The 23121-nt window shown below is 51.9% G+C and overlaps 5 protein-coding genes across 5 annotated transcripts; 2 read left to right on the top strand and 3 right to left on the bottom strand.

Annotated features, from left to right (window-relative positions):
- Nucleotides 1-1501: 1501 nt before the first annotated feature.
- On the bottom strand, nucleotides 1502-2333 carry LDX57_011029 (synaptobrevin family protein; the record flags this gene model as incomplete). The annotated part of the gene is made up of 2 exons (XM_046092775.1): nucleotides 1502-2231; nucleotides 2296-2333. The coding sequence occupies 2 exons, from the start codon at nucleotides 2331-2333 to the stop codon at nucleotides 1502-1504; spliced, it is 768 nt and encodes a 255-aa protein (XP_045948753.1).
- A 316-nt stretch (nucleotides 2334-2649) lies between these two features.
- Nucleotides 2650-6694, bottom strand: LDX57_011028 (ion transporter). The gene has a single exon (XM_046092774.1). The coding sequence runs from the start codon at nucleotides 5840-5842 to the stop codon at nucleotides 2897-2899; it is 2946 nt and encodes a 981-aa protein (XP_045948752.1). The 5' UTR covers nucleotides 5843-6694; the 3' UTR covers nucleotides 2650-2896.
- Nucleotides 6695-8984: 2290 nt separating this feature from the next.
- Nucleotides 8985-15873, top strand: URA2 (bifunctional carbamoylphosphate synthetase/aspartate transcarbamylase; the record flags this gene model as incomplete). Its single annotated transcript, XM_046092773.1, has 3 exons — nucleotides 8985-9711; nucleotides 9782-15759; nucleotides 15817-15873. The coding sequence occupies 3 exons, from the start codon at nucleotides 8985-8987 to the stop codon at nucleotides 15871-15873; spliced, it is 6762 nt and encodes a 2253-aa protein (XP_045948751.1).
- Nucleotides 15874-18702: 2829 nt separating this feature from the next.
- On the top strand, nucleotides 18703-20628 carry LDX57_011026 (acyclic terpene utilization AtuA family protein; the record flags this gene model as incomplete). Its single annotated transcript, XM_046092772.1, has 5 exons — nucleotides 18703-18873; nucleotides 18923-19563; nucleotides 19613-19807; nucleotides 19880-20019; nucleotides 20078-20628. The coding sequence occupies 5 exons, from the start codon at nucleotides 18703-18705 to the stop codon at nucleotides 20626-20628; spliced, it is 1698 nt and encodes a 565-aa protein (XP_045948750.1).
- Nucleotides 20629-21195: 567 nt separating this feature from the next.
- On the bottom strand, nucleotides 21196-23054 carry LDX57_011025 (uncharacterized protein; the record flags this gene model as incomplete). The annotated part of the gene is made up of 4 exons (XM_046092771.1): nucleotides 21196-21365; nucleotides 21436-22397; nucleotides 22461-22891; nucleotides 22947-23054. The coding sequence occupies 4 exons, from the start codon at nucleotides 23052-23054 to the stop codon at nucleotides 21196-21198; spliced, it is 1671 nt and encodes a 556-aa protein (XP_045948749.1).
- Nucleotides 23055-23121: the final 67 nt, after the last annotated feature.

Below are 23121 nucleotides of genomic sequence, written 5' to 3'. Positions count from 1 at the left end.
AACACCGTGTGAATGCGGGTAATGACTCGCGATGTCCATCGCGAAAGGACGATCTTTGATGCGCCAAACCGGATCAGTTCCCTACCGCCTTCCCTATTTCACCATGTCCCCTGTCGATGGGCAGAACGCGGCGCTTGGCAGCTTCTCTGCCAGGCGGTCAGACACGGCTCTGTGGGTCTGTGGCAGATTACGTTTCAACCAATCATGGACAATGGTGTACTAGTACGGTCATGTGACGCACAATGTCCGGTTCGTTCTTTGCGCTAACCGGCCTTCTTTTCTTCCTTCGTCTTCCCTCGAGCTACAGGCGTTCACTGCACGAAGACATGGGTCTTGACAGAGATCGTCTGGCGAATACTGTCTTCAGCAGCTAACGATGGCCTCATCACTGTCCAAAGCTCGTGCAAAGTGTCGAGGATATGCGCAAAGCATAACAGCCAGAGCTCACTCGACATTCATTCTGGGGACTCTGAACAACCAGGTCACCACAACCTGAAGCTTGAACAAGCTTGGATGATACTCCCATCGATGCTCCTCGACGTGGATGTTGCAGTTCGCTTCATGTTGCGAACTCGAACCATGTCTGGGTCCGATGTCCCAGGAGTTCATGACAGACTTTGGATACGGGAAATCACCCTGCATGCTGGCAACACCTCATCCCAACTAACAACCCCAATTCCTCCACGCAGCAATTCACATCCTCCCCTCCCCTACCCCCAAATAAAACGTTCCATACCCCGCCACAATATCTCCTCGTCAATCACACCCCCATGGTTGAAGAGGTAAACGACTGGCGCAGAAGGATTCGCAGGTTCGGTTATAAGTTAGACCAATCTCTGCCCTCGCTTGCAGACCCGCACTGATGCTAACGCAAGGAAGCTGTGGGTTTGAGAGTGAGATACATTCTCTCCTTTCTGCTTGTTATTTATCGTTGTTTTCGGGTGTATGTGGTGCGTACGTAGAGATGTGGTGTTTGGTCGGGTTAGTTAGGTTTAGGTAGTGCGAATATAAGTTTCTTTTTCTCATGCGGATATTCTTCTCCCCTGTTCATGGTATTGGGGTGGAAATCTTTAGCAGTATGCTTAGTTGCTTCTGGAAGGTCTGGTGTTGTACATGTGCTACGGCTTGTGTCCCGAATAATTGGTAGCAACCTATAACAAAGTCACTTCTCTTATTCACAACTATTGGTGTTTTCCGTAGGCGATCAACTAATCAAGTTTCGATCTTCAATAGAAAGCAACTAAATCAATAAGATAAACCCTCCGAGTGATATCATAACAAACGAGTGGCGCTCGACGTGAAGTGAAACGACAAAAAAAAAGCCGACCATTAGACCGAAGTAGAAAATAATAAAGACAGAAGAGATGAGATCATCAAGCGACCAATGCTAATAAAACATCAAAATATGAACCATAGCAACCAGACCAACAGCCCAGAGTCCATAGACAGATAGACAGAGTAATTCGGTATCTCTGAGCTCAACAGCCAGCCCTCGTCCTCCTCACTCGCTATGTCCGACACACTTCCCCCAAGCCGGCAATCCACACCCCATGCCGATAAACAAATACAGCAGAAAAACAACCACCACCGCCAACAACACCATCAACTTGATATTCTTCCACCACATCCGCCTGCGCAGACCACGGCTCCGCATCCGGAAATCATGCGCACTCCCACCCAACCGATCCGTCTTATCCACGAGCAGATCAATGCGCTCACCGCGCTCCAACACCCGCTCGATATTCTCCGTCATGATGTCCCTCACGCTATCGATTTCCTTGCGCGCCGACGCCAGCGAGTCAGCCGGCGGCGCTGTGTTGTAGGTTTGGAGTAGGGCGCGCAGTTCGGTGTTGAACGCCGCGCAGCCGTAGGCGGGGAGGGAGGCGAAGTCGGCGCTGGACGGCGGGTAGGTGGATAGGAACTTGCGCTTCATTTCGAGGAGGAAGGCAAAGGGGATACGCCGGCCTTGTTCGGCGGTGGCCACGACGATGTAGCTGAGGGGTGCGTAGGAGTTGGGCTCCGTGCTGGATGATGACTCCTCCGCGGACGAGCCGGTCGGGGAGTCGGCGATGTAGTGCACGAAGAGGCGTTCATGGGTGAAGGTGAGCTTCTGGGACTTGTCGTGGTTGATCTTGGGAAGGATGATCGAGGCGAGGGATGAGGCGGACGTGCTGGAGGAGCCTGGGGCGGAATGTTCGGCCAGGATGGTTGTTCGGTGGGCTATACAAGAGCTGGGTTGAGGATGGGTTAGCTTTGAGTGTTGGAGGGAGGTGAGGGATTGGGGGTTCGTCGTACTAGAGCAGAAAGCTCGGGGGTTTCGATGAGGAGGCCATGTTGGCAATGATGGGAGGATTGCCGGCTTGGTGGGTTAGAAGATGTTTGTTGTAGAGTTGGTCTGGCTGACTTCTCGGAGGTGATGATCGGGCTCCGTGACGTCGGCGCGCCAAGAACCCCGGATTAGTGCACGTGATTTCGCTGTCTTGAAGAATGGAGATCGCAATGGACAGTCACTTCGCAGCTCGATTTGAAGGGATATGCTTATGGCTGGGGGTGAATGGAAGAGGGATCGAGTCGAACGTCAGAAAGAGCTTCCAGGTTCCTACAAGGTGATCACATGACACGTAAGCCATGCAAATAATTGAAGATCTGCAACGATTGTGATGTGTCCGATGCTTCATTATAAAGATAATACTAATTAATTGGCCCAAACTAAATCTCGAAAACAACCTGTCTTTGACAAACATCGAGGGTATCAATAGCGAACTGTATCCATGAAACAGCCACCCAAATGTTTTATGTGCAACAACATAGGAAACGCAATGAAGACAACAAGAAAGATACAACATACATAATCAGGCACTTGCACCGTCAAGATAAAAAAGGGGAAAACTGATAATCACTCCTCCAGGCCGGATTGTGTATCGTGTTGCTGCGACTCTCCAGATGGCATTTCTGACTTTTCATCAGTGCTCATATTGCTGCCACCACGAGAACCATTGGGCTTCTTCTTGACATCCTTCTTGTCCGCCCGCTTCTTTTTCTCTCGTTGGTTGGATCGCAGCTCGTCCGGTCGACTTTGGCTTCGGCTGGTCCCTTCGCGTCGAAGGTCTTTGACTTCCTTGATCACTTCGCGGAACCCTTCTTCAATATTGTTCATGCGAGCGAGCACGAGCTTGCTGAGCAAGTCCTGGCTGCTGTTGGAACTCTCAGCTCGACGGATACCGCCGGTTGCATAGACCATTTGTGTCGTCAGACTTGAAGGCACCCCTCCCACGAAACCGTTCGCAATCGCCTTGTTGTCACCCAGGTCCGATCCCAAGCCATCCAAGATAGATGGTCGATGGCGCTGTCTCCGCTCAGCGTTGGGAACCAAGACACTGCCGAAGTCGGGAACGGACATGGGGTTGGACCGGGCCATGGTAGCGATTCGACTTCTTCCGGTGTCCATGCTATGTCGCCTCGGGGTCCACCGATCAACAGAGTTTGAAACGGCCGCGACCTCGCCGTTCGGGGTCTCAGCCCTAGGTCTGACAGGGATCGATGAGACACTGGCCTCTCCGTCATTGCTCACGGGGTTGTACAAAATAGTGGCGACCGAATAGTTCCGGGTATGATGTCTAGCGCGTCGATTCGGGCTGGTCTTGTGTGACTTCATGCGTGCCGTGGACGGTCGGGAGCTGTAGAACTTGGGCGTTGTCTTACCAGGACTGACCCCCTCGGTTCGTGAATCATTATCCTGAGATACTGTATGATCATCATTGGATTGCTGTTCATCCACCCAGCCGTTATCGTCGCTGGTGAGCTCGTCATCACCTTCCATGCCAGTATGCCGTGAGAGCTGTCTCTTTCTGTTAGGAGTCAAGAATTCTCGGGTAAAGCGGGGCGTAGCAGGTGAAGATACTGCTTGCCCAGCGTGCTCTTCAGGGTTCGATACGGCGGATCGGTTGGACTCTGTAAAATCGCGCAAACTCCGAGTGAGCCTCCTCTTGAACGGATGCTGAAACTTTCGAGGCGTTCTTTCAAGTCGGCTCACTTCATCGGAATCTTGCTCGTCGGGCGGGTTGACCGGCTCCGAGCCCATGTCTTGCATCCAATTGTTGACAAGATTGGTGCTGGTCCTTTGGTCGTAGCGCCTGGCAGGCCGTCGACCGGTCCCATCGTACGATACCCGCCGGAATACTTCGTCTAAAGCACGATCCTTCTGGTAAGTTGCAACGGATGGTTCTCGCACAAGTCGAGCGGCCTGGGAACTAAAAGCCCTGAAGCGACCTTGACGGGGAGGCCGAGAGCGCTCACGACCTTCAGAGGCGTGCGGATCGACAAGGTCTGTCGAGTCAAAGACTTTGGAACTTAGAATGACCTTCTCGTAGAAGCAGATGGTAAAGAGGATGGGCAGATGGGTGAGTTTGATGATCGTGCGATTAATCCGCACGAAGTCTCGGAATGGCATCAAATAGCGCAAGGGCGCAATCACCCAGGCGATAATATTCGCCGGTGCCACGTAGGAGAAAAGGGCATCCGACTTGACCATGGAGATGGTATTCACGGCAAAGAGGAACTGGTGTTCTTGGTTGGCATTTTGCACGATGCCCATGAAGGAGTTGGTAAGGACAGTAATGAGAATGGTGACAACGACGAAATGACAAATGAAGAGAAATATGGTCAAGATCATCTTGCCCAGAACGTTATATTCCTCCCAGAGACTCCAAGCAGTTGGAGTAAAGCCCATGAGCATCTGAAACAAAGCATACGCAACAGATCCCGGAGAATGAACCTCGCCGCTGCCGAAAGACAGGGTGAAAGCCACGAAGAAGCCGCTGCAGGCAACAATGACCAAGAAGAACACAGCGACAAGGTCAGAAGCCATTATTCTGAACGCGATGAGCAGCTGAGAGAAGTAACGATAGTGATCTAAAATCGAGAAGAGCCGAGGGAATAAAAGCACCGCATTTGCTGCCAGGATGTCGTACGCCTGATTTGCTACTGCAGGTGCGCGGGTGTACGGCAGAAAGACACCATATAGACGTAAACAGTAGTAGCAAAATAAGAGGAACAGGATTCCCAAGTCGAACAGGTTCCAGAAGCTCATCAGGTACAAGCTGAATCCCTGCTCGTTGAAGCCGACGACTTCATCCAGCAGGAATCCTGCACTCCAGAACCAGAAGAGAACTTCTAGAGCGGTAATCTCCACACGGCGTTCTTGCAGCACGGCAAGGAACAAAACTAACAGCACAGCGAAAGACAAGGTCGAAAGGAACTGTCTGTACCGAGGTACCCTCAATCTGGAGAGCTTAAACAAAGACGCATCTCTAGGGTCATAAAGCGTCACCGAACGTCGCAATTCCGACCCTTTGGGACTTGACTGGGTGGCGAAGGTGATGGAAGCAACGTTGTTCTGTATTGTTCCGTTGTTGCGCGTTGTTGCGCCACTAGGACGGACTTGAGCCGACGATCGATGAAGATGGTCGGCCGCGGAGTGGAAGACCACAGTTCCTGCCCATATCGCTTCCAGTTGCTGCACCACCAGCGGATGCGACAGCAGTCGTTTGGCTTGGGCACGGATGGCTATCTCGAGACAAGAGATCCGGGCAGCTCCAGCTTGCCGCTTGCTGGCTTGGGAGGCCTGCCAGCCAGGAGCCCGATGGGAGCTTTCCGTACCAGTCGAAGTGAGACCTTGTAGAGGGTAGAATTCATATGATAAAGCATCGATCAGCTCTCTCGTGTCGTACTCCCTGAGCAACTTGATCGCTAGGAGCTCGCTCACGATAGCCCGAGTTTGGCTCGTGCCACTGTTTCCCGGATTAAGCTGAATCTCTTTGGTGAACTGCAGACAGTTTGTCATCAGGGCGTACAAGGTAGCCCGGGAGAAGTGATAGGCCCTAATATTTTGCTGGATAGGCTTGACGAGAAATTGAGAGATTTGAGGCGAGCGCAATTGATCCCAAGACAGTGTAGTTTCGCAGCGAGAGATAATCAGCGATCGAATGGCATGTGTGACATCATAAACAGGGAGGGTGTCTGGGGATGGCAATCAGCTTATCTCATTCCAATCATCGGACGATCCCGCTTTCACAAGTGTGCAACCATAACCATACCTAAGTGAGAGGCTGAAAAGATGGGCAGGAGAGGCGTGGTTTCGAGAGGACCGTCCTCCTCTGCCTCGGTTTCTTCATCTTCATCGCGACCCTCAACATCCTCCGATTCTTCATATGTCCTTCTGTCATCTCCATTGTATCTTCCCTCGGCTTCGGGATCGCGCTGGTGAAATGGCCATGGCGACTGTCGCGGGGTGTACGGCGACGAGAATGGCGAGCGTTCGGCGTAGACTCGACGTTTTTTGGGGCGAAGCAGGGAGGCCAGCATGATGGGAAACTAGCGATATCGACGATCTGTTGAGATTCCCAATCGAATGGTCTGAGATGGTCAAGGCATCATCTCCGGGGGAGGGAGCGAGACGCGTCGTGTAACTGGCTAGATAAGAGACTGATAGAGCTCCATTGAGCGATGATCAAAGAAACTTCGCGTGACCGAGAGGGGAAAAAAGGGACCAACGGGACAATGGCAGGTGAAGGTCGAAGCATTTACGGAGACTTGCCGGGGGTAAATCACGCAGCTCACATGCGCCTGGAGCAATGGAGGGGGCAACGCGACCATGTCGAGATTTGCTGCAGGGCGATCAGTTTGGTGCTGCTGCAGCGAGCCCGGGGGGTGGTCCCACTACGACGGTTTTAGGGTGCTAAATTGCTAATATACTTGATTTTCGATCCATCACTTGGCGAATGCGATGGTCTGTTCAGTCGCCACAGCCATCACTAAGAAAAATGTTAATGCTATTGCTTAGGAAAAATCCCTCGTATATTCTTTCTCATCCTTGTGTTACACCGTTTTGCAATGCAGCCTGGAGGCCCTCCCTACTTCCTGGTTACTTGTCTTTGTTTATTGTTAGCCGACGGGTTCCACTGTTTATGCGAAACTTACTTCAAAGCAGTTGAAACAGCCATTGACTACGGTGTAGAGTCATATTAATTCCTGAAATAATAATGCATGGAAGAGACAGAAAAACCTATCTGCAGTAGCACTGTTATCTTACGCCTACCGACCTTAATCAAAGCCGAGGATCGACCTAAAAATACTCCGATATGTGGCCCTCATATTAGCTCCGCGTGACGATACGCCCCTTACTTCTCAAGCTCCTCTCCCTGATGATAAGATGAGGAATGTATGCGCTCATTTACTGACTACCTTGCATCTTATTGTGTCATCGTCAACCATGAATCATCTGGACGTGCCCCAGCAGTATTGGTCTACGGAGTAGCAGGACCCCAAATATCGGAGATCGACGTTGCTTTATACAAGCACAGACTATGGTTCTATTCTGGTGATGTGATATTTAATGGTCTATACCAGAAGAGGAAAAGAATTCCTGGTAGGCAGTACAAGCAGTCAAGCGAAGGATAGTGAGAGATTATATATACACCGTATGTATAGGTATATGTTCCCAGGGTCCAGCAACGACTATAAAATATATCTTCGCGTCAACGGGCTCCCAATTCAGGAGAGCCCACAAAACAGGCTTCTAAAATGTTCCGGGTCAGTATGTATTTCCACTTCTGGCAGTCGAGGATGTGCTTTACTCCGCATGTTGGCGTTGTCGGGAGCATTCCGATGTATAGAACTGTCGGTTCGATGACATATTGTGGATGCTGATAGCCGTTGACTCGGATGATATTTTAACAAGCAGCTTAGCAGAAGCCGCAAACAAAGCCCTTTTCGGTAGTCCGAACTTTGAACATGTATGGAGGAAGAATATGTTGGCTCTAATCCTGTCTAATACAATTCAACATATTTAATGGAAAGCAACCCAGCAACATTAGATCAGTCATTATAATGCAGATTGAGAGTTATTTAGGGATGAGTCCGGTGCAGCAGGTATCCTGATGATTCTGCTCTCTCGTTTAAGCCAGGACGAGCCAGATCGAGGCTATTCACAGGTTGGCTCCGTTCAGTGGCAACACTAGTAGAGAAATTGCCGAGGCCCATCTATCGCTTGCGAGTACCATTTCTCTCGAGGAGGCAAGAGGAACTTAGTCGATCAATTGCAGGAGCCATTGCAGGACTGGCCTTTTTAGAATAACATAGTATAACATGTAATAAGTTTTCTACTCAGGGCAATGTTGATTAATTAACTGTCAAGGAAGGCATCGAGAAGAAGCCGAATCCAGACCAAGTCCGAAGCCACGAACTCGCCGCAAGCGGAGTGGGTCTGCGGTGGCAAAACCTGGCCAAGTATGGTCGGCAGTTTGCCTTAGCGTCCACCGTAGCGTCCACTCTGCCCCTCCAAAACGAGTGCGGAAGAAAACTCGTCGTCTGCTCCTCCGATCTAGGCATTGCCCGCGTTCCGGTGATGTCAAGGGCTACGGTGTCCCGCTCCATAGATGGGCACGGCTGTTTGAGTCACCCCATTATTGCCTGGGTTTAGAACCAGTGGGGAGACGTCTGTACGCTGTGATTCTCCTAGAATTGGTAGATTGGGGTTGACGCGATGTATACTTCGCTTAGCATGGTGATTATAGAAGGGCCAGCGTAATATCCATGACCACAGGATATACAAAAAGCCGCTAATAAAGTCAAAAAAGGAAGGAAAAAAAGGGAAAAAATTTGCAAACGAGGCGGTGGGTGTCGGCAGAACGACTGATGATCCCCGGATCGGTGAAGCGGAAGACCCAATCAGCAAGCTCGACCAGCCCGCCGTACACAAAATTTTATTTCTGCCAAATCCGAACGAGTTTTCTTTTTTCTTCCTTTCTTCTATATTCCTCTCCCTGTGCTGAAGCAGCCAAAAATTTCTACCCCCCTCCTTTCCCCCTCACCCCGGCCTCTCTCTATCCTAAACAGAGCTTGGAGGCTGCTGATGCTACGGTAGAGTGAATACCAATACCGAACTGTCCCCGAGAGGACCTTCCCCTCCCCCCACAATTACAGCAATGTCGCAGTCCGTCGGTCACGAGGAGGCCGCGCTTCCTACGAGCCCTTTGACTGGAGGGGCCGTGGCCTATAACCAGGCCAGCAAGGAATTGCAGCCGCTGCCGTCCATGAACTTGAGAAATGGCGCCGTGATCCCTCCTGCTTCTTCCCGAGTCCGAGGCAGCAGTGACAAGCTGTTCGCCCTCGAGCTCGAGGATGGCACGGTCTACCAGGGTTACAGCTTTGGTGCCGAGAAGAGCGTGGCAGGTGAATTGGTCTTCCAGACCGGTATGGTTGGATACCCGGAGTCCATCACCGATCCTTCCTACCGGGGTCAGATTCTGGTCGTCACATTCCCCCTTGTGGGTAACTATGGCGTTCCCTCGAGGGAGACCATGGACGAGCTGTTGAAGACGTTGCCCAAGTACTTTGAATCGACTCAGATCCACATTGCCGCTCTGGTTGTTTCTACCTACGCGGGAGAGGACTACTCTCACTTCCTCGCCGAGTCGTCCTTGGGCTCGTGGCTGAAGGAGCAGGGTGTTCCTGCCATGCACGGAGTTGACACTCGTGCCCTTACCAAGCGCATCCGTCAGAAGGGTAGCATGCTGGGTCGTATGCTGCTGCAGAAGACCGGATCGACTGACGGAGCTGTGGACTCGCTTCCCACCGAGAAGGATACCTGGAGGTCATTCTTCGAGCAGACTGAATGGGTGGACCCCAACACGACGAACCTCGTGGATGAAGGTTAGTAACTACAGCCAATTGCCCCGCAATAAGAAGAAGAAGGACTCCGTTCTGACTGACATTGTCATAGTGTCCATTCGGGAACCCCGTCTTTTCTCCCCTCCTGAGAATGTTGCCCTGAAACACCCTTCGGGCCGCCCTGTCCGCGTTCTTTGCTTGGATGTTGGCTTGAAGTTCAACCAACTCCGTTGCCTGCTGGCGCGTGGCGTTGAAGTCCTGGTCGTGCCTTGGGACTACGATTTCCCTACCCTTGCGGGCAAGGACTACGACGGTCTCTTTGTCTCCAACGGTCCCGGTGACCCCGCTACTCTCTCTACCACCGTTCAGAACCTGTCCAAGACCATCGCCGAAGGCCGCACTCCCGTTTTCGGAATTTGCTTGGGTCACCAGCTCATCTCGCGTGCCGTCGGTGCCCAGACCATGAAGATGAAGTTCGGTAACCGTGGCCACAACATTCCTTGCACTAGCATGGTGTCTGGAAAGTGTCACATCACCTCTCAGAACCACGGTTATGCCGTCGATGCTTCGTCCCTGCCCGAGGGCTGGGAGGAGCTTTTCGTGAACGCCAACGATGGCAGTAACGAGGGTATCAGACATACCAGCCGACCCTTCTTCAGTGTTCAATTCCACCCCGAGAGCACTCCCGGTCCCAGGGATACCGAGTATCTCTTTGATGTGTTCATCAACACCATCCAGGACACTATTGCCTCTCCCGACGCCCTTACCAAGCCTGTGTCGTTCCCCGGTGGCACGAAGGAAGAGAACATCAAGATCTCCCCCCGCGTCTCGGTGAAGAAGGTCTTGATCCTGGGAAGTGGTGGTCTGAGCATCGGTCAGGCCGGAGAGTTCGACTACTCCGGTAGTCAAGCCATCAAGGCGCTGAAGGAAGAAGGAATCTACACGATCCTGATCAACCCCAACATCGCCACCATCCAGACCTCCAAGGGTCTTGCCGACAAGGTTTACTTCCTGCCCGTGAACGCCGACTTCGTTCGCAAGGTCATCAAGCACGAGCGTCCCGACGCTATTTACGTCACCTTTGGTGGTCAGACGGCGCTGCAGGTCGGTATCCAGCTCAAGGATGAGTTCGAAGGCCTTGGAGTTAAGGTTCTGGGTACGCCCATCGACACGATCATCACCACTGAGGACCGTGAGTTCTTCGCGCGCAGCATGGAATCCATCAATGAGAAGTGCGCTCAGTCTGCGTCCGCCTCGAATCTGGAGGAGGCTCTGCAGGTCGTGGAGGCGATCAAGTTCCCTGTCATCGTTCGTGCTGCCTACGCTCTGGGTGGTCTCGGCAGTGGTTTCGCTGAGAACATGGACCAGCTGAAGGACCTTTGTATCAAGGCCTTCGCTGCCAGCCCCCAGGTCCTCATCGAGAAGAGTATGAAGGGTTGGAAGGAAATTGAGTACGAAGTCGTCCGAGATGCCAGAGACAACTGCATTACGGTCTGTAACATGGAGAACTTCGACCCTCTCGGTATCCACACGGGTGATTCCATTGTTGTTGCTCCCTCGCAGACCCTCTCGGACGAGGACTACAACATGTTGCGTACCACCGCTGTTAACGTTATTCGCCACCTCGGCGTTGTCGGAGAGTGCAACATCCAGTATGCCTTGAACCCGTTCTCGAAGGAGTACTGCATTATTGAGGTCAACGCACGTCTGTCGAGATCCTCTGCCCTTGCCTCCAAGGCTACCGGTTATCCTCTTGCCTTCATTGCGGCTAAGCTCGGTTTGGGAATCCCGCTCAATGAAATCAAGAACTCGGTCACCAAGGTCACATGCGCGTGCTTCGAGCCTTCCCTCGACTACTGCGTGGTCAAGATCCCCCGCTGGGATCTGAAGAAGTTCACTCGCGTGTCGACCCAGCTTGGCTCTTCGATGAAGAGTGTTGGTGAGGTCATGAGCATTGGACGAACCTTCGAAGAGGCGATCCAGAAAGCCATTCGCTCCGTTGACTTCAACAACCTTGGTTTCAACGAGACGAACGCGCTCATGTCCATCAAGGGCGAGCTGCAGACCCCCTCTGACCAGCGTCTGTTCGCCATCGCCAACGCTATGGCCGCCGGCTACACTGTCGATGACATCTGGCAGCTCACCCAGATTGACAAGTGGTTCCTCAGCCGACTGAAGAACCTCAGCGACTTCGGCAAGCTCATGACGAACTACAACGCCACCTCGGTGCCCAAGCCCCTCATCCGCCAGGCCAAGCAGCTCGGTTTCTCCGATCGCCAGCTTGCCACCTTCCTCAGCTCCAACGAGCTCGCGGTTAGACGCCTGCGTGTTGAGGCCGGTATTATCCCCATCGTCAAGCAGATCGATACGGTGGCTGCCGAGTTCCCCTCCGTCACCAACTATCTGTACTTGACCTACAACGCGTCTGAGCACGATGTTGCTTTCGATGATAAGGGTATCATGGTCCTGGGATCTGGTGTGTACCGTATTGGTTCTTCCGTCGAATTCGATTGGTGTTCCGTGCGGACCATCCGTACTCTCCGCGAACAGGGCCACAAGACCGTCATGGTCAACTACAACCCTGAAACCGTCAGTACGGATTACGACGAGGCCGACCGGTTGTACTTCGAAAACATCAACCTGGAAACTGTCCTGGATATCTACCAGCTGGAAACCTCGAGCGGTGTCATCATCTCCATGGGTGGTCAGACCCCCAACAACATCGCCCTGCCTCTCCACCGTCTTAACGTGAACATCCTGGGTACCTCGCCTGAGATGATTGACGGCGCCGAGAACCGTTACAAGTTCTCTCGCATGCTTGACCGCATTGATGTCGACCAGCCGTCCTGGAAGGAACTTACCAGTATCGAGGAGGCCACCGAGTTCTGCGACAAGGTTGGCTATCCTGTGCTGGTCCGACCCTCTTATGTGCTCTCGGGAGCCGCCATGAACACGGTCTACTCCCAGCATGACCTGGCCACCTACCTGAACCAGGCCGCTGACGTGTCGCGTGACCACCCCGTTGTCATCACTAAGTACATCGAGAACGCGAAGGAGATTGAGATGGACGCTGTGGCCCGCAACGGTGTCATGGTCGGACACTTTATCTCCGAGCACGTTGAAAATGCTGGTGTCCACTCTGGTGATGCCACCTTGATTCTGCCGCCCCAGGATCTGGACCCCGAGACTGTCCGCCGCATCGAGGAGGCCACCAGAAAGATCGGAAATGCCCTTAACGTCACCGGTCCTTACAACATCCAGTTCATTGCCAAGGACAACGATATCAAGGTCATCGAGTGCAACGTCCGTGCCTCTCGATCCTTCCCCTTCGTTTCCAAGGTCATGGGTGTTGATCTGATCGAGATGGCTACCAAGGCCATGATTGGCGCTCCGTTCGCGGAATACCCTCCCGTCAACATCCCCAAGGACTACGTTGGTGTCAAGGTGCCCCAGTTCTCTTTCTCTCGTCTTTCCGGAGCCGATCCCGTCCTTGGTGTTGAGATGGCTTCCACCGGAGAAGTTGCTTCTTTCGGTCGTGATAAGTACGAGGCATACCTGAAGGCGCTCCTGTCTACTGGTTTCCGCCTTCCCAAGCGCGCCATCTTGTTCTCCATTGGTTCCTACAAGGAGAAGCTCGAGATGCTGCCCTCGATCGAAAAGCTGCACCGCATCGGGTTCAACCTCTTCGCTACCGCCGGTACTGCCGACTTCTTGAAGGAGAACGGTGTTCCCGTCAAGTACCTCGAGGTTCTCCCGGGCCAGGAGGAGGACATCAAGTCGGAGTACTCTCTCACTCAGCACTTGGCCAACAACCTCATCGACCTGTACATCAACCTGCCATCGAACAACCGCTTCAGACGTCCTGCCAACTACATGAGTAAGGGTTACCAGACGCGTCGTATGGCCGTTGACTACCAGACTCCCCTGGTGACCAACGTCAAGAACGCCAAGATCCTGATCGAGGCCATTGCCCGCCATTATGACCTGAATGTGCGCACCATCGACTACCAGACCAGCCACCGCACCATCATCCTCCCCGGACTGATCAACATTGCCGCATTCGTGCCCGACCTGATGAAGCCTGGCTCTAAGGACTTCGAGGCCATGACCAAGGCCTCGATCGCGGCCGGATTCAGCATGGTGCGCGTCATGCCCGCCGGTGTCGATGCCTCCGTGACGGATGCCCGCGCCTTGAGAGTTGTTCAGCAGAACGCCCAAAACGCGTCCTGCGACTTCAACTTCTCGGTTGTGGCCACCTCTACCAACTCGGAGCAGATCGGCCAGGTGACTGGCGACGTGGGATCCCTCTTCATTCCCTTCAACCACCTTTCTGGCAACATCAGCAAGGTCGCCGCGGTCACCAGCCACTTTGCCGCATGGCCCTCCAGCAAGCCCATCATCACCGACGCCAAGTCGACTGATCTTGCCTCGGTTCTGCTGTTGGCCAGTCTGCACAGCCGCAACATCCACGTCATGAGTGTGACCTCCAAGGAGGACATCGGCCTCATCGCGCTCAGCAAGGAGAAGGGTCTCAAGGTGACTTGCGATGTCTCCGTCTTCTGCCTCTTCCTCTCCAAGGATGACTTCCCGGAGTGCAGCTTCCTGCCCTCCGCCGAAGATCAGAAGGCCCTGTGGGAGCACCTCAGCACTATCGACGTCTTCTCCATCGGCAGCATCCCCTACCAGCTGGCTGGTGACAAGGCTTCCCCCGTCGTTGGTATCGCCGAGACCCTGCCCTTGCTGTTTACCGCAGTCTCCGAGGGTCGCCTGACCGTTGAGGACATCATTGCTCGCCTTTATGAGAACCCTAAGAAGATCTTCGAGCTTCACGACCAGGCTGATAGCTCCGTTGAGATCGAGATTGACCGTCCCTACCTGTACCAGAGCCCTCAGGCCTGGTCTCCTTTCAACGGCAAGCACGTGAGAGGATCTGTTCAGCGCGTGACCTTCCAGGGCAAGACTTCTTGTCTCGATGGTACCGTCGTTCCCGATGCCGCCAAGGGTGTCGACATGTCCGGACACCGCATCGTGCCCGCGTCTCCTTCCGTCAAGGCCATGTCGCCTCTGGTGCAGCAGGCTGACAGACGCCTGTCGATCTCCGGTACCCCTAGCCGCCCTCTTCGCAAGGGTCTGGAGCAGGTTGGAGCCCCGACCGAGCTTGGGCCTCCTCTGTACCCCACCGTGCCCCAGGCGTCGTCGTCTCTGCTTGACATGCTCTCGCGGTCTTCCTTCAAGCAGAAGCACGTCCTCTCCGTCAATCAGTTCACTCGGGCTGATCTGCATCTGCTGTTTACTGTCGCCCAGGAGATGCGCCTCGGTGTCCAGCGTCAAGGTGTTCTTGACCTCCTGAAGGGCCGTGTTCTTTGCACCCTCTTCTACGAGCCCTCCACCCGGACTTCCGCTTCTTTCGATGCCGCCATGCAGCGTCTTGGAGGTCGCACCGTCATCATCTCGACCGAGCACTCGTCTACCAAGAAGGGCGAGACCCTGCAGGACACCCTCCGCACCCTGGGCTGCTACGGAGATGCCGTCGTCCTTCGCCACCCCGAGCCGACCAGCACCGAGGTTGCTGCCAAGTTCTCGCAAGTTCCCGTCATCAACGGTGGCAATGGCAGCGTGGAGCACCCCACTCAGGCCTTCCTTGACCTCTTCACCATCCGTGAGGAACTTGGAACCGTGACTGGTCTGACCATCACTTTCACTGGCGATCTCCGGTACGGACGTACGGTCCACTCGCTCATCAAGTTGCTCCAGTTCTACGATGTCCACATCCAGCTGGTTGCTCCCAAGGATCTCTCTCTGCCCGAGGAGGTTCGCAAGCAGATCCGTGCTTCCGGACAGCGGGTTGTCGAGTATGAGCAGTTGACCCCTGAGATCGTTGCGCGGTCCGACGTTCTGTACTCCACTCGCGTGCAGAAGGAGCGGTTCGCCGATCTCGAGCAGTACGAGCGTCTCAAGAACAGCTTCATCATCGACAACGCTCTTCTCAAGCATGCCAAGAGCCACATGGTCGTGATGCACCCTCTGCCCAGAAATGCAGAGATTGCTGAGGAGGTTGACTTCGACCAGCGGGCCGCTTACTTCCGCCAGGTTAGTTTCCCCCCTCTTCCCCTGAAATTGTTCATGGCAATACTAACTTCTATCTAGATGAGATATGGCCTTTACTGTCGCATGGCTCTGCTTGCATTGATTATGGCGCCTTAGGTCATTTCAGGGATCTTTTGTACATGATGAAAGTCCCCTGATATCCGTGTCATGGCAGATGACCCCGTTTTCTGCGTTGTTTGACTTGCGTTGCTGAATTTCCCGGCATTCGATGTTTAAAAGTTATGCAGTTTCTTTACATACACCGCGTAGTTTTCTCGCGAGGGAACTTAGAAATGTTCCGCACGATAGATTAGATGAATCTCCTTATTCCTTATGAATTCTACGAATTCGTTATGTGTTATGTATGTGGTTGTACCGTGTGTATACTATGTTTTCATGGTTTACGTGTGGTGTGTGTTGTGTGCGTTTTGTGTTTTGTGTGTTGTGTGTGTGGCGTTCGTTGCGTTCGTTTGGTTTTTTGGTTTGTTTTTCTTTTGGCGTGTTTCTTTCTATTTCTTTCCTTTGGCGTTGATTTTTTCTTTTCTTTTTCTTTTCTTTTGGACATGGACATGGATTTGGATTTGGGATGGGTATACCAAACAATATGGGCGTTACAAACGGGGTTTTGGGAAGGCTATTTGGATGCCTGGATGCCTTGGAAAGGCTATTACTACTTGATACCCCTCACATTATGATGAACAATGAACGATATTGATACTTTATTATCTTGCTCTGTGCTCGGCTTCCTCGTAAATGTATTGGCGGTGGGAATTTTCCTACCTCATTTGTCTAGAAAGTATGCATTTGGTAGTGTTTTCTTTTCACGTTTTCTGGTTTACGAAACTTCGGACTGACTGGCCTGGCTATGCGGTTGCTGGTCCGGTTCGCAAAGAAATAGTTATGTCGAGGGGAGTTTATGCGTCGAATTAGATCTTGGAAGATCTGGTTAGCTTCTTACGAACTTTTGGATGTACTCACGCGTGGTAGCACACATACTTCTCCTTATACACAATGCCAAATTCACTGGGCCTGAACCTGTGGGTTGATTTGGACAGTTCGGCAGCTTCGATAAGGTTCATCTGAGACTCGCCACCGCCATTGTCTATGGCTAGTGTGAATGTCGTTGACTTCCAGATTCAAGACCTTGCACGAGCATGCTCCCGAGGCCCTGCGAGCCACCAGCAAAAGCGATTGTGACCATTTTAACAAGATACTTCTCATCTTATGATGAACAATGAACGACTGGATTTCCACTAGTAATTGGTCTTCGCTTTTGATTTATCTGTTGAAGTCCGCAAACCTGTGATTGAGCTTTGAGGTAATCTTCTCTCAGACATATGACTCTATACCTATCTAGGGCATGAAGGAGCACGTGTTTGGCAGGTTGGGCAACGGTATTTCCGACCGTATATTGGACCACGACATTCTTTGATTATTTCTCTTCTCTTTCATGTGAAAAAGCATTCTGTAGAACTATCCATCAGAACCGCTAGTAAACCTACTAGGCGTAGCCTTTGGACGCACCGGTATGAGAAGGGGGCTTCTACAAAGAAAAGCATATTTATAACTCCACTACATGTATAGAGCATAGGAGCAGAGATCATGCCGCACATTATGCATCTCGAGCTCGTCAGGGATCCATTAACGAACGTACTTCTGAATATAGTCATAGTACTCCCTTGGAGTTCTGAATGTGACGGAGCTGTCGATTCCCATAGACTCGAGCGTCTTCTTGGCGTCTAACGACCCATGAAGCTGGTACCAAACCTTTGGATCCGTGGTCTGATAGATGGTCGTTGTTCGGCCTGCAATGTCCTTTTCAAACCCTTGTTCGAAATCCCGATCGAACAGAGAGCCCGGCTTGCCCGATCGCGCGAGAGTCGAGATATCTGACCCGCTGATCGAGGTGGTGAACGTTGATCCAAGCCAAAGCCAGACGTGGTCTCTGCTGACAGTGACGCGGCTATCGTTCTAGGGCTTTCCATCGCGTGATTTAAGCAGCTCGTTGGTGACGATACCACACATCGCGTGCAACGCAGCCGCCACCACCGGGGCTTTGATCGGGCCAGGAGTCATCGGATCCGGCTGTCCTTTAAAACGGACCGTGTCCCATACTGACTTATTTTGATTGAAAAAGGGCGTGTGAGAGGCAAGGTATTGAAACACTCGATTTGCACCTTCGGAGACCGGGAGAGGGTTCTTGTCAATGTAAGTCCCTAGGTTTTAGATATCGGTGCCGGGGATGGTTTTGTAGGAGGGAGCCATAGTTCCTGCTTGCGTTCTGGAAGCCCAAGTGTGATGTGAGAGCCAACCAACTCCATAAAATGGATGAAATGTCAAAGATGGCTGCTTCAGGTTTGCACAAGGTAGCACTTGCTTCACGGACGTCAGGAGATTTTAAGTTCTCCAAAAAGAGGAAGGAAGTACCTAGGGTGTATCTACGAAATTCCCCGGCGCCGTGGGATTTATTTCCCCGAGGCCTACGGAAAAGCCGGTCCGCCAACGACATCGCGAACCACCAAAAAGGAGTCGACGAAGCAGAAGCCCTGGAGTTCCGGGTCAATGACGATCTCTGAGGGGCGTCAGAGAATTGTGGGGGTTTTTTACGGCCGTGTATAAAGTCCTTGGTTCAAGTCTGATCCGGCCTCAACTGTCCATACTGGAGGTTTCATTGAGCATAACCGAGAAAAATATGGCCGATACCTCGCAGAAACGCCCGGTGAGGGTAGCAAACTGCTCCGGATATTATGGTTTGTACCTTGGCACCAAAAGGGTTGATCTATGCTAAAGAGTGAACAAAATAGGCGACCCTTCGTATGAAATGTATCGTCAGGCGACTCTGGGAGATGTGGATTTCATCACGGGAGATTACCTGGCCGGTATTTCTGAATCTATAATTCTCTTTTACATCACTGGGCCAAGGTGCTAATTCAATGAGAGGTAAATATGGCCAACAATGCGCAGGCCTGGAGGGCTGGACAGCACCCCGGGTACGAAGAGACTGCATGGGCCGGTATTCAGCAGACGATCGACGTGATTGCTCAGAAAGGCATCAAGGTTGTAATCAACGGGGGAGCGTTAGACCCGAAGGCTCTAGCATTAAGGGTGCAGGATCTGGTCAGTTGCTTGCTCGGATGTTTGATAGCCAGTTACTGATCCCTCGCAGGTCTCGGAGAAGGACCTGAATCTTCGTGTGACATACCTAACAGGGGATGATTTGTACGATCGTCTCGGACCAAATATGCCTAGATCAAAAGAGGAACTCCTGCATCTTGACTCTGGAAATCCCGCTGTGGTCCTCTCTAATTTGACCTTCGCCTTTCTGAACAACCCCGAATTGGCACCTGTTCCTATGGTGTCTGCACATGCATACCTTGGTGCCCGCGGTATTGTGGACGGACTCCGCCGCGGCGCAGATATCATCATCTGTGGACGTGTCTCCGATGCCAGCCCAGTCGTCGCTGCCGCTTGGTTCTGGCACGACTGGACAGAGACGGACTATGATCGACTGGCGGGAGCTTTAATCGCGGGTCATCTGATTGAATGTTCGGCATATGTGACCGGTTCCAACTTTGCAGGATTCGACCAGTACCCCTTAGAAAACCTCGTTGCCCCTGGTTTCCCTATCGCGGAAATTGAAGCGGATGGCACCTGCGTTATCACAAAGCATGAGGGTACTCAAGGCATGGTCAATGTCGATACCGTGAGGTGTCAGTTCCTATATGAGTTGCAGGGGAATATCTACTTGAACAGCGATGTCACTGCGCACATTGGCGATATCACCGTTGAGGAAGCGGCAGTCGACCGGTACGTATCTACACAAACTACAACTACGGAGATTCACTCACGAGGCTAGGGTCCGCGTATCTGGAGTCACTGGGTCTCCACCATCTCCTACCACGAAGCTTGCTGTATTCTATCGAGGAGGGTACGAAGCTGAGCTGCTTCTCAATGCCACTGGGTATGCCACGTCTCAGAAATGGGATCTTCTGGAGCGGCAAATCCGCTATTTTCTTCCACGCGACGTGCAAGACGAGCTTGAAACGCTTGAGTTCCAAAGGCAAGTCACGATGGTTCTTTCTCACCCAAAATCTCACGCTGTATGCTAATTGTTCATCTTTAGAATCGGCGTCCCTGCCCTCAATCCCGTTTGTCAAAGTGAAAGCACTACTTATCTCCGGATCTTCAGTGCTTCCCGCTCCGCAGGCCCTGTCGCTGCAGTATCCAAGGCCATGAAAGATATTTCTCTCAAGCACTTCTCCGGTACAGACTGGCCTGTCCCCCAATAAATCGATCTAACGTCCTTGGCTAATAATCACAGGTTTCCATACTACTCTAGACACCCGAACCTCTATCCCACGCCCATTCCTAGCATACTACCCGGCTCTTGTCAATCAGTCTGACCTCACCGAATCAATTAATCTCCTGGAGGGAAATAAAACAGTCTCTTTCGATACCGGCCATCCTCGACAATACAAGCCCCTTGCTGGAAGAGAAAGCTACGACCCAGACCACACCGTGCCATTTACCGGAGACTCCAAATCCCTCCGTCTCGGCGACATCACCCTCGCCCGCTCCGGCGACAAAGGCGGAAACCTCAATTTTGGAATATTCCCCAAAGCCAAAGAGCAGTGGTCCTGGCTGCGCTCGTATATGAGTATTGCCAGGATGAGGAACCTTCTGGGTCAGGACTGGAGGGACGAATATCATATCGAGCGTGTTGAATTTCCGCGCATACAGGCTGTACATTTTGTCATCTATGGCATTCTGGGAAGGGGAGTTAGTAGTTCTAGTCGGTTGGACGGGTTTGGGAAGGGGTTTGCAGATTATACTCGGGATAAGGTTGTTGATGTTCCTGTTGATGTTCTGTAGTTATATTTACAATTCAACCCTATATCTTTTGTCGTGAACGTTTGGACCCTGGCCCAGAATGCCTTGTTGGAGTTAAATGAACACAAAACAGAGGGTTTCGCATAACAAAACCGGAAACGGGAACGAGAGGGTAGGTATACCAAAGGAAAACCACAAGAAGAATTAGATATGAAAAGATGAGAGTTGGTTTTGGGAGAGCGCGGTGCTAGTCCGTTTTCGTAGGATATAGAAGTCGACTTGGTGATAACTAACCACCCATTCGATTCAAATAGTCACTAAAGGCTCCTGGTAGGAAGTTATAGAAAACCTGGTTTGAATTGGAGGAATCAGATCGATGAGACTTCAGAGATTTCTTGGTCTTTCATGTCCACTTGGGAATGTCATTGTGTGTAGGTAGCGCTCAAGCTATGTAAGATCACATTGTATCAATCGAAGGACTGTCTGGGTTTATTCTTATTATTGAACGTGGAGCATATTTTTGAATTGCTCCTTTGGCTTTATCTGTTCAATTTGAAATTCAAGGGCTCTTGAATAGATGAATAACAGGAGATGAAATCTACAGACCATTCAAACTATCTTGTCAGACATGCATTCAGGCACATTAAGGAGACCTGCCACTCCAACAGTATCAAGACACGACCCTCCGTGGCTCTGAATTTCATAGGAATATGTACCACAGCCGACGTCCACAGATCCCTTGCGAGCCATGGCATTCTGTTGCCCTGCAGTACGCCCGCCTATTTTAGTTTAGAATTGGTTAGTAATCCCATTCATGGGGTGGTATATAGTGATAGATATCTGACTTACATGGACTGTTGCTAAAGAGTTTGTATGTATCCATGCAACTTAGCGAGCAACCCCAGACCTTCTGGCTGGCTTCAAAGCTCAGAACTGCTCGATATTCTTCATAATTCTTCGGGTTCGCGGGTGGTGTCCTCGGCTCTAAATCTTTGTCTTTTCGATTGCCTTCCATGTCGACGACCCAGGCCGGATTGCTGAATCCGTCGACCTCGTCGCAGAAGGAGTCATATATGCCATTGAAAATATTGGCAGGCAGGCCGGACGACTCATCCATGTCACATGAGGGCTCTGGCGTGACTGTCGTGGTAGGTTGACTTGGTGCTGCGAGCGTCCAAGGCTCAACAGTTGTTGTGGCAATCGTGCCTGTCGCGCTGCATCCTGTTGTCTTGGTGCATGTCGTGTGGCAGACTGCAAGGTTTGCCCGTACAGAGCATCCCACGGCACAGTCGTTGGCCGTCTTTGTGGAGCATGATGATGCTGTGTTTGCTTCGTCTAGTTCCCCGGCGGAAATGGTGTTATGCGTGGTTAATTGCTGGCCGTTGATAAAGACTTCCCAGGCTAGTGCAAATGCAACATGGCCCACCTGAGCTGCCTGTTCATAAGTCACATCCATATGGTTCGCGCGGTTACGGGCAAATGCAAGCACCACGTTCAAAGCCCGGACGGCGTCCCCAGCCGTCCATTCTAGACGCGGGTGAGCCTGGACGAGAAGGAGATCTACAAACACGCCACGGGGGTTGGCTTCTTTGAGTATAGTCTCCGCGCCGCATATAACAGAACTGTAGTCCTCCAGTCGCCGACGGGACTTTTCTTTGTCGTATGCCCTTCCATCGGGACATCCCTGCCAGACTAGACTCATGTGACTGTTTATGTTGTTGACCATCCTGTCTGGCAGAGATATTATCATGTCGCCTTTGGCATGCTCGCCCTCGGACGAAGAAAATTTAGTGAAGGAAGGCCGGAGAGGTCTATATCACGATGTATCGTTAGGGATATAACGAGTACTGTTGAACAAGAGCCATTGTACTTACCCAGTTGCAGTGGTGGGTGCCGGCGCTTGAGTGATAGTGACAGTTGGTGTCTCAGACGGCCCAACCAGGACCACAACCGTCTCAGTGGCAACAGCCGACATTGAGTTCATTATCTGGGAAGGCATGTGGATGTTGATTGGCGGTGCGTCTTGATTCTGCCCCTGCCAGAGCGTGCACAACAATGCCACAATAGCACCGAAGATGCTACCACGCAGTAGAGGTTTTCGGCGAGCTTCGATTTTGGTGTCTGGACTTCCTACCACACCCTGAACAGACACAATACAGTCACTGTCTACTTCCTTACAGTGGTCCTTGATGACCTCTTTCACTTCATCCTGGAGTTCCGAAGAGAAGTAAACGTCTACCCCATCCTCGGAATTCCCCGTGTCCCTGATATCAAGGGCCCTTCCAGCCAAGGGCGATGTTTCCTTCTAAATTGAGAATAAGCTAGGTATGTTCCTGGCGGAATAGCCATCGAGTACTTACCGCCTTCGCCGAGTACTGGGCAAGGTCGCCAATCGAAAGGGTTGCCGGGTCGGCATTGGAAACAGAAACGACGGACAAAAGCAGCCCCAAAAGGCTACAAGGACGCATTTTGCTATATGGGAAGACAGATAGCAGATATTGCAAGTGAAAGCTGATTCACAACTAAATTACAGCC

Source organism: Aspergillus melleus (genome assembly GCF_016097325.1).
Source record: "Aspergillus melleus strain CBS 546.65 chromosome Unknown contig7, whole genome shotgun sequence".
Classification (NCBI taxonomy): domain Eukaryota; kingdom Fungi; phylum Ascomycota; class Eurotiomycetes; order Eurotiales; family Aspergillaceae; genus Aspergillus; species Aspergillus melleus.
The sequence above is the reverse complement of the archived record's forward strand: the minus strand, read 5'-3'. Positions and strand labels throughout refer to the sequence as shown.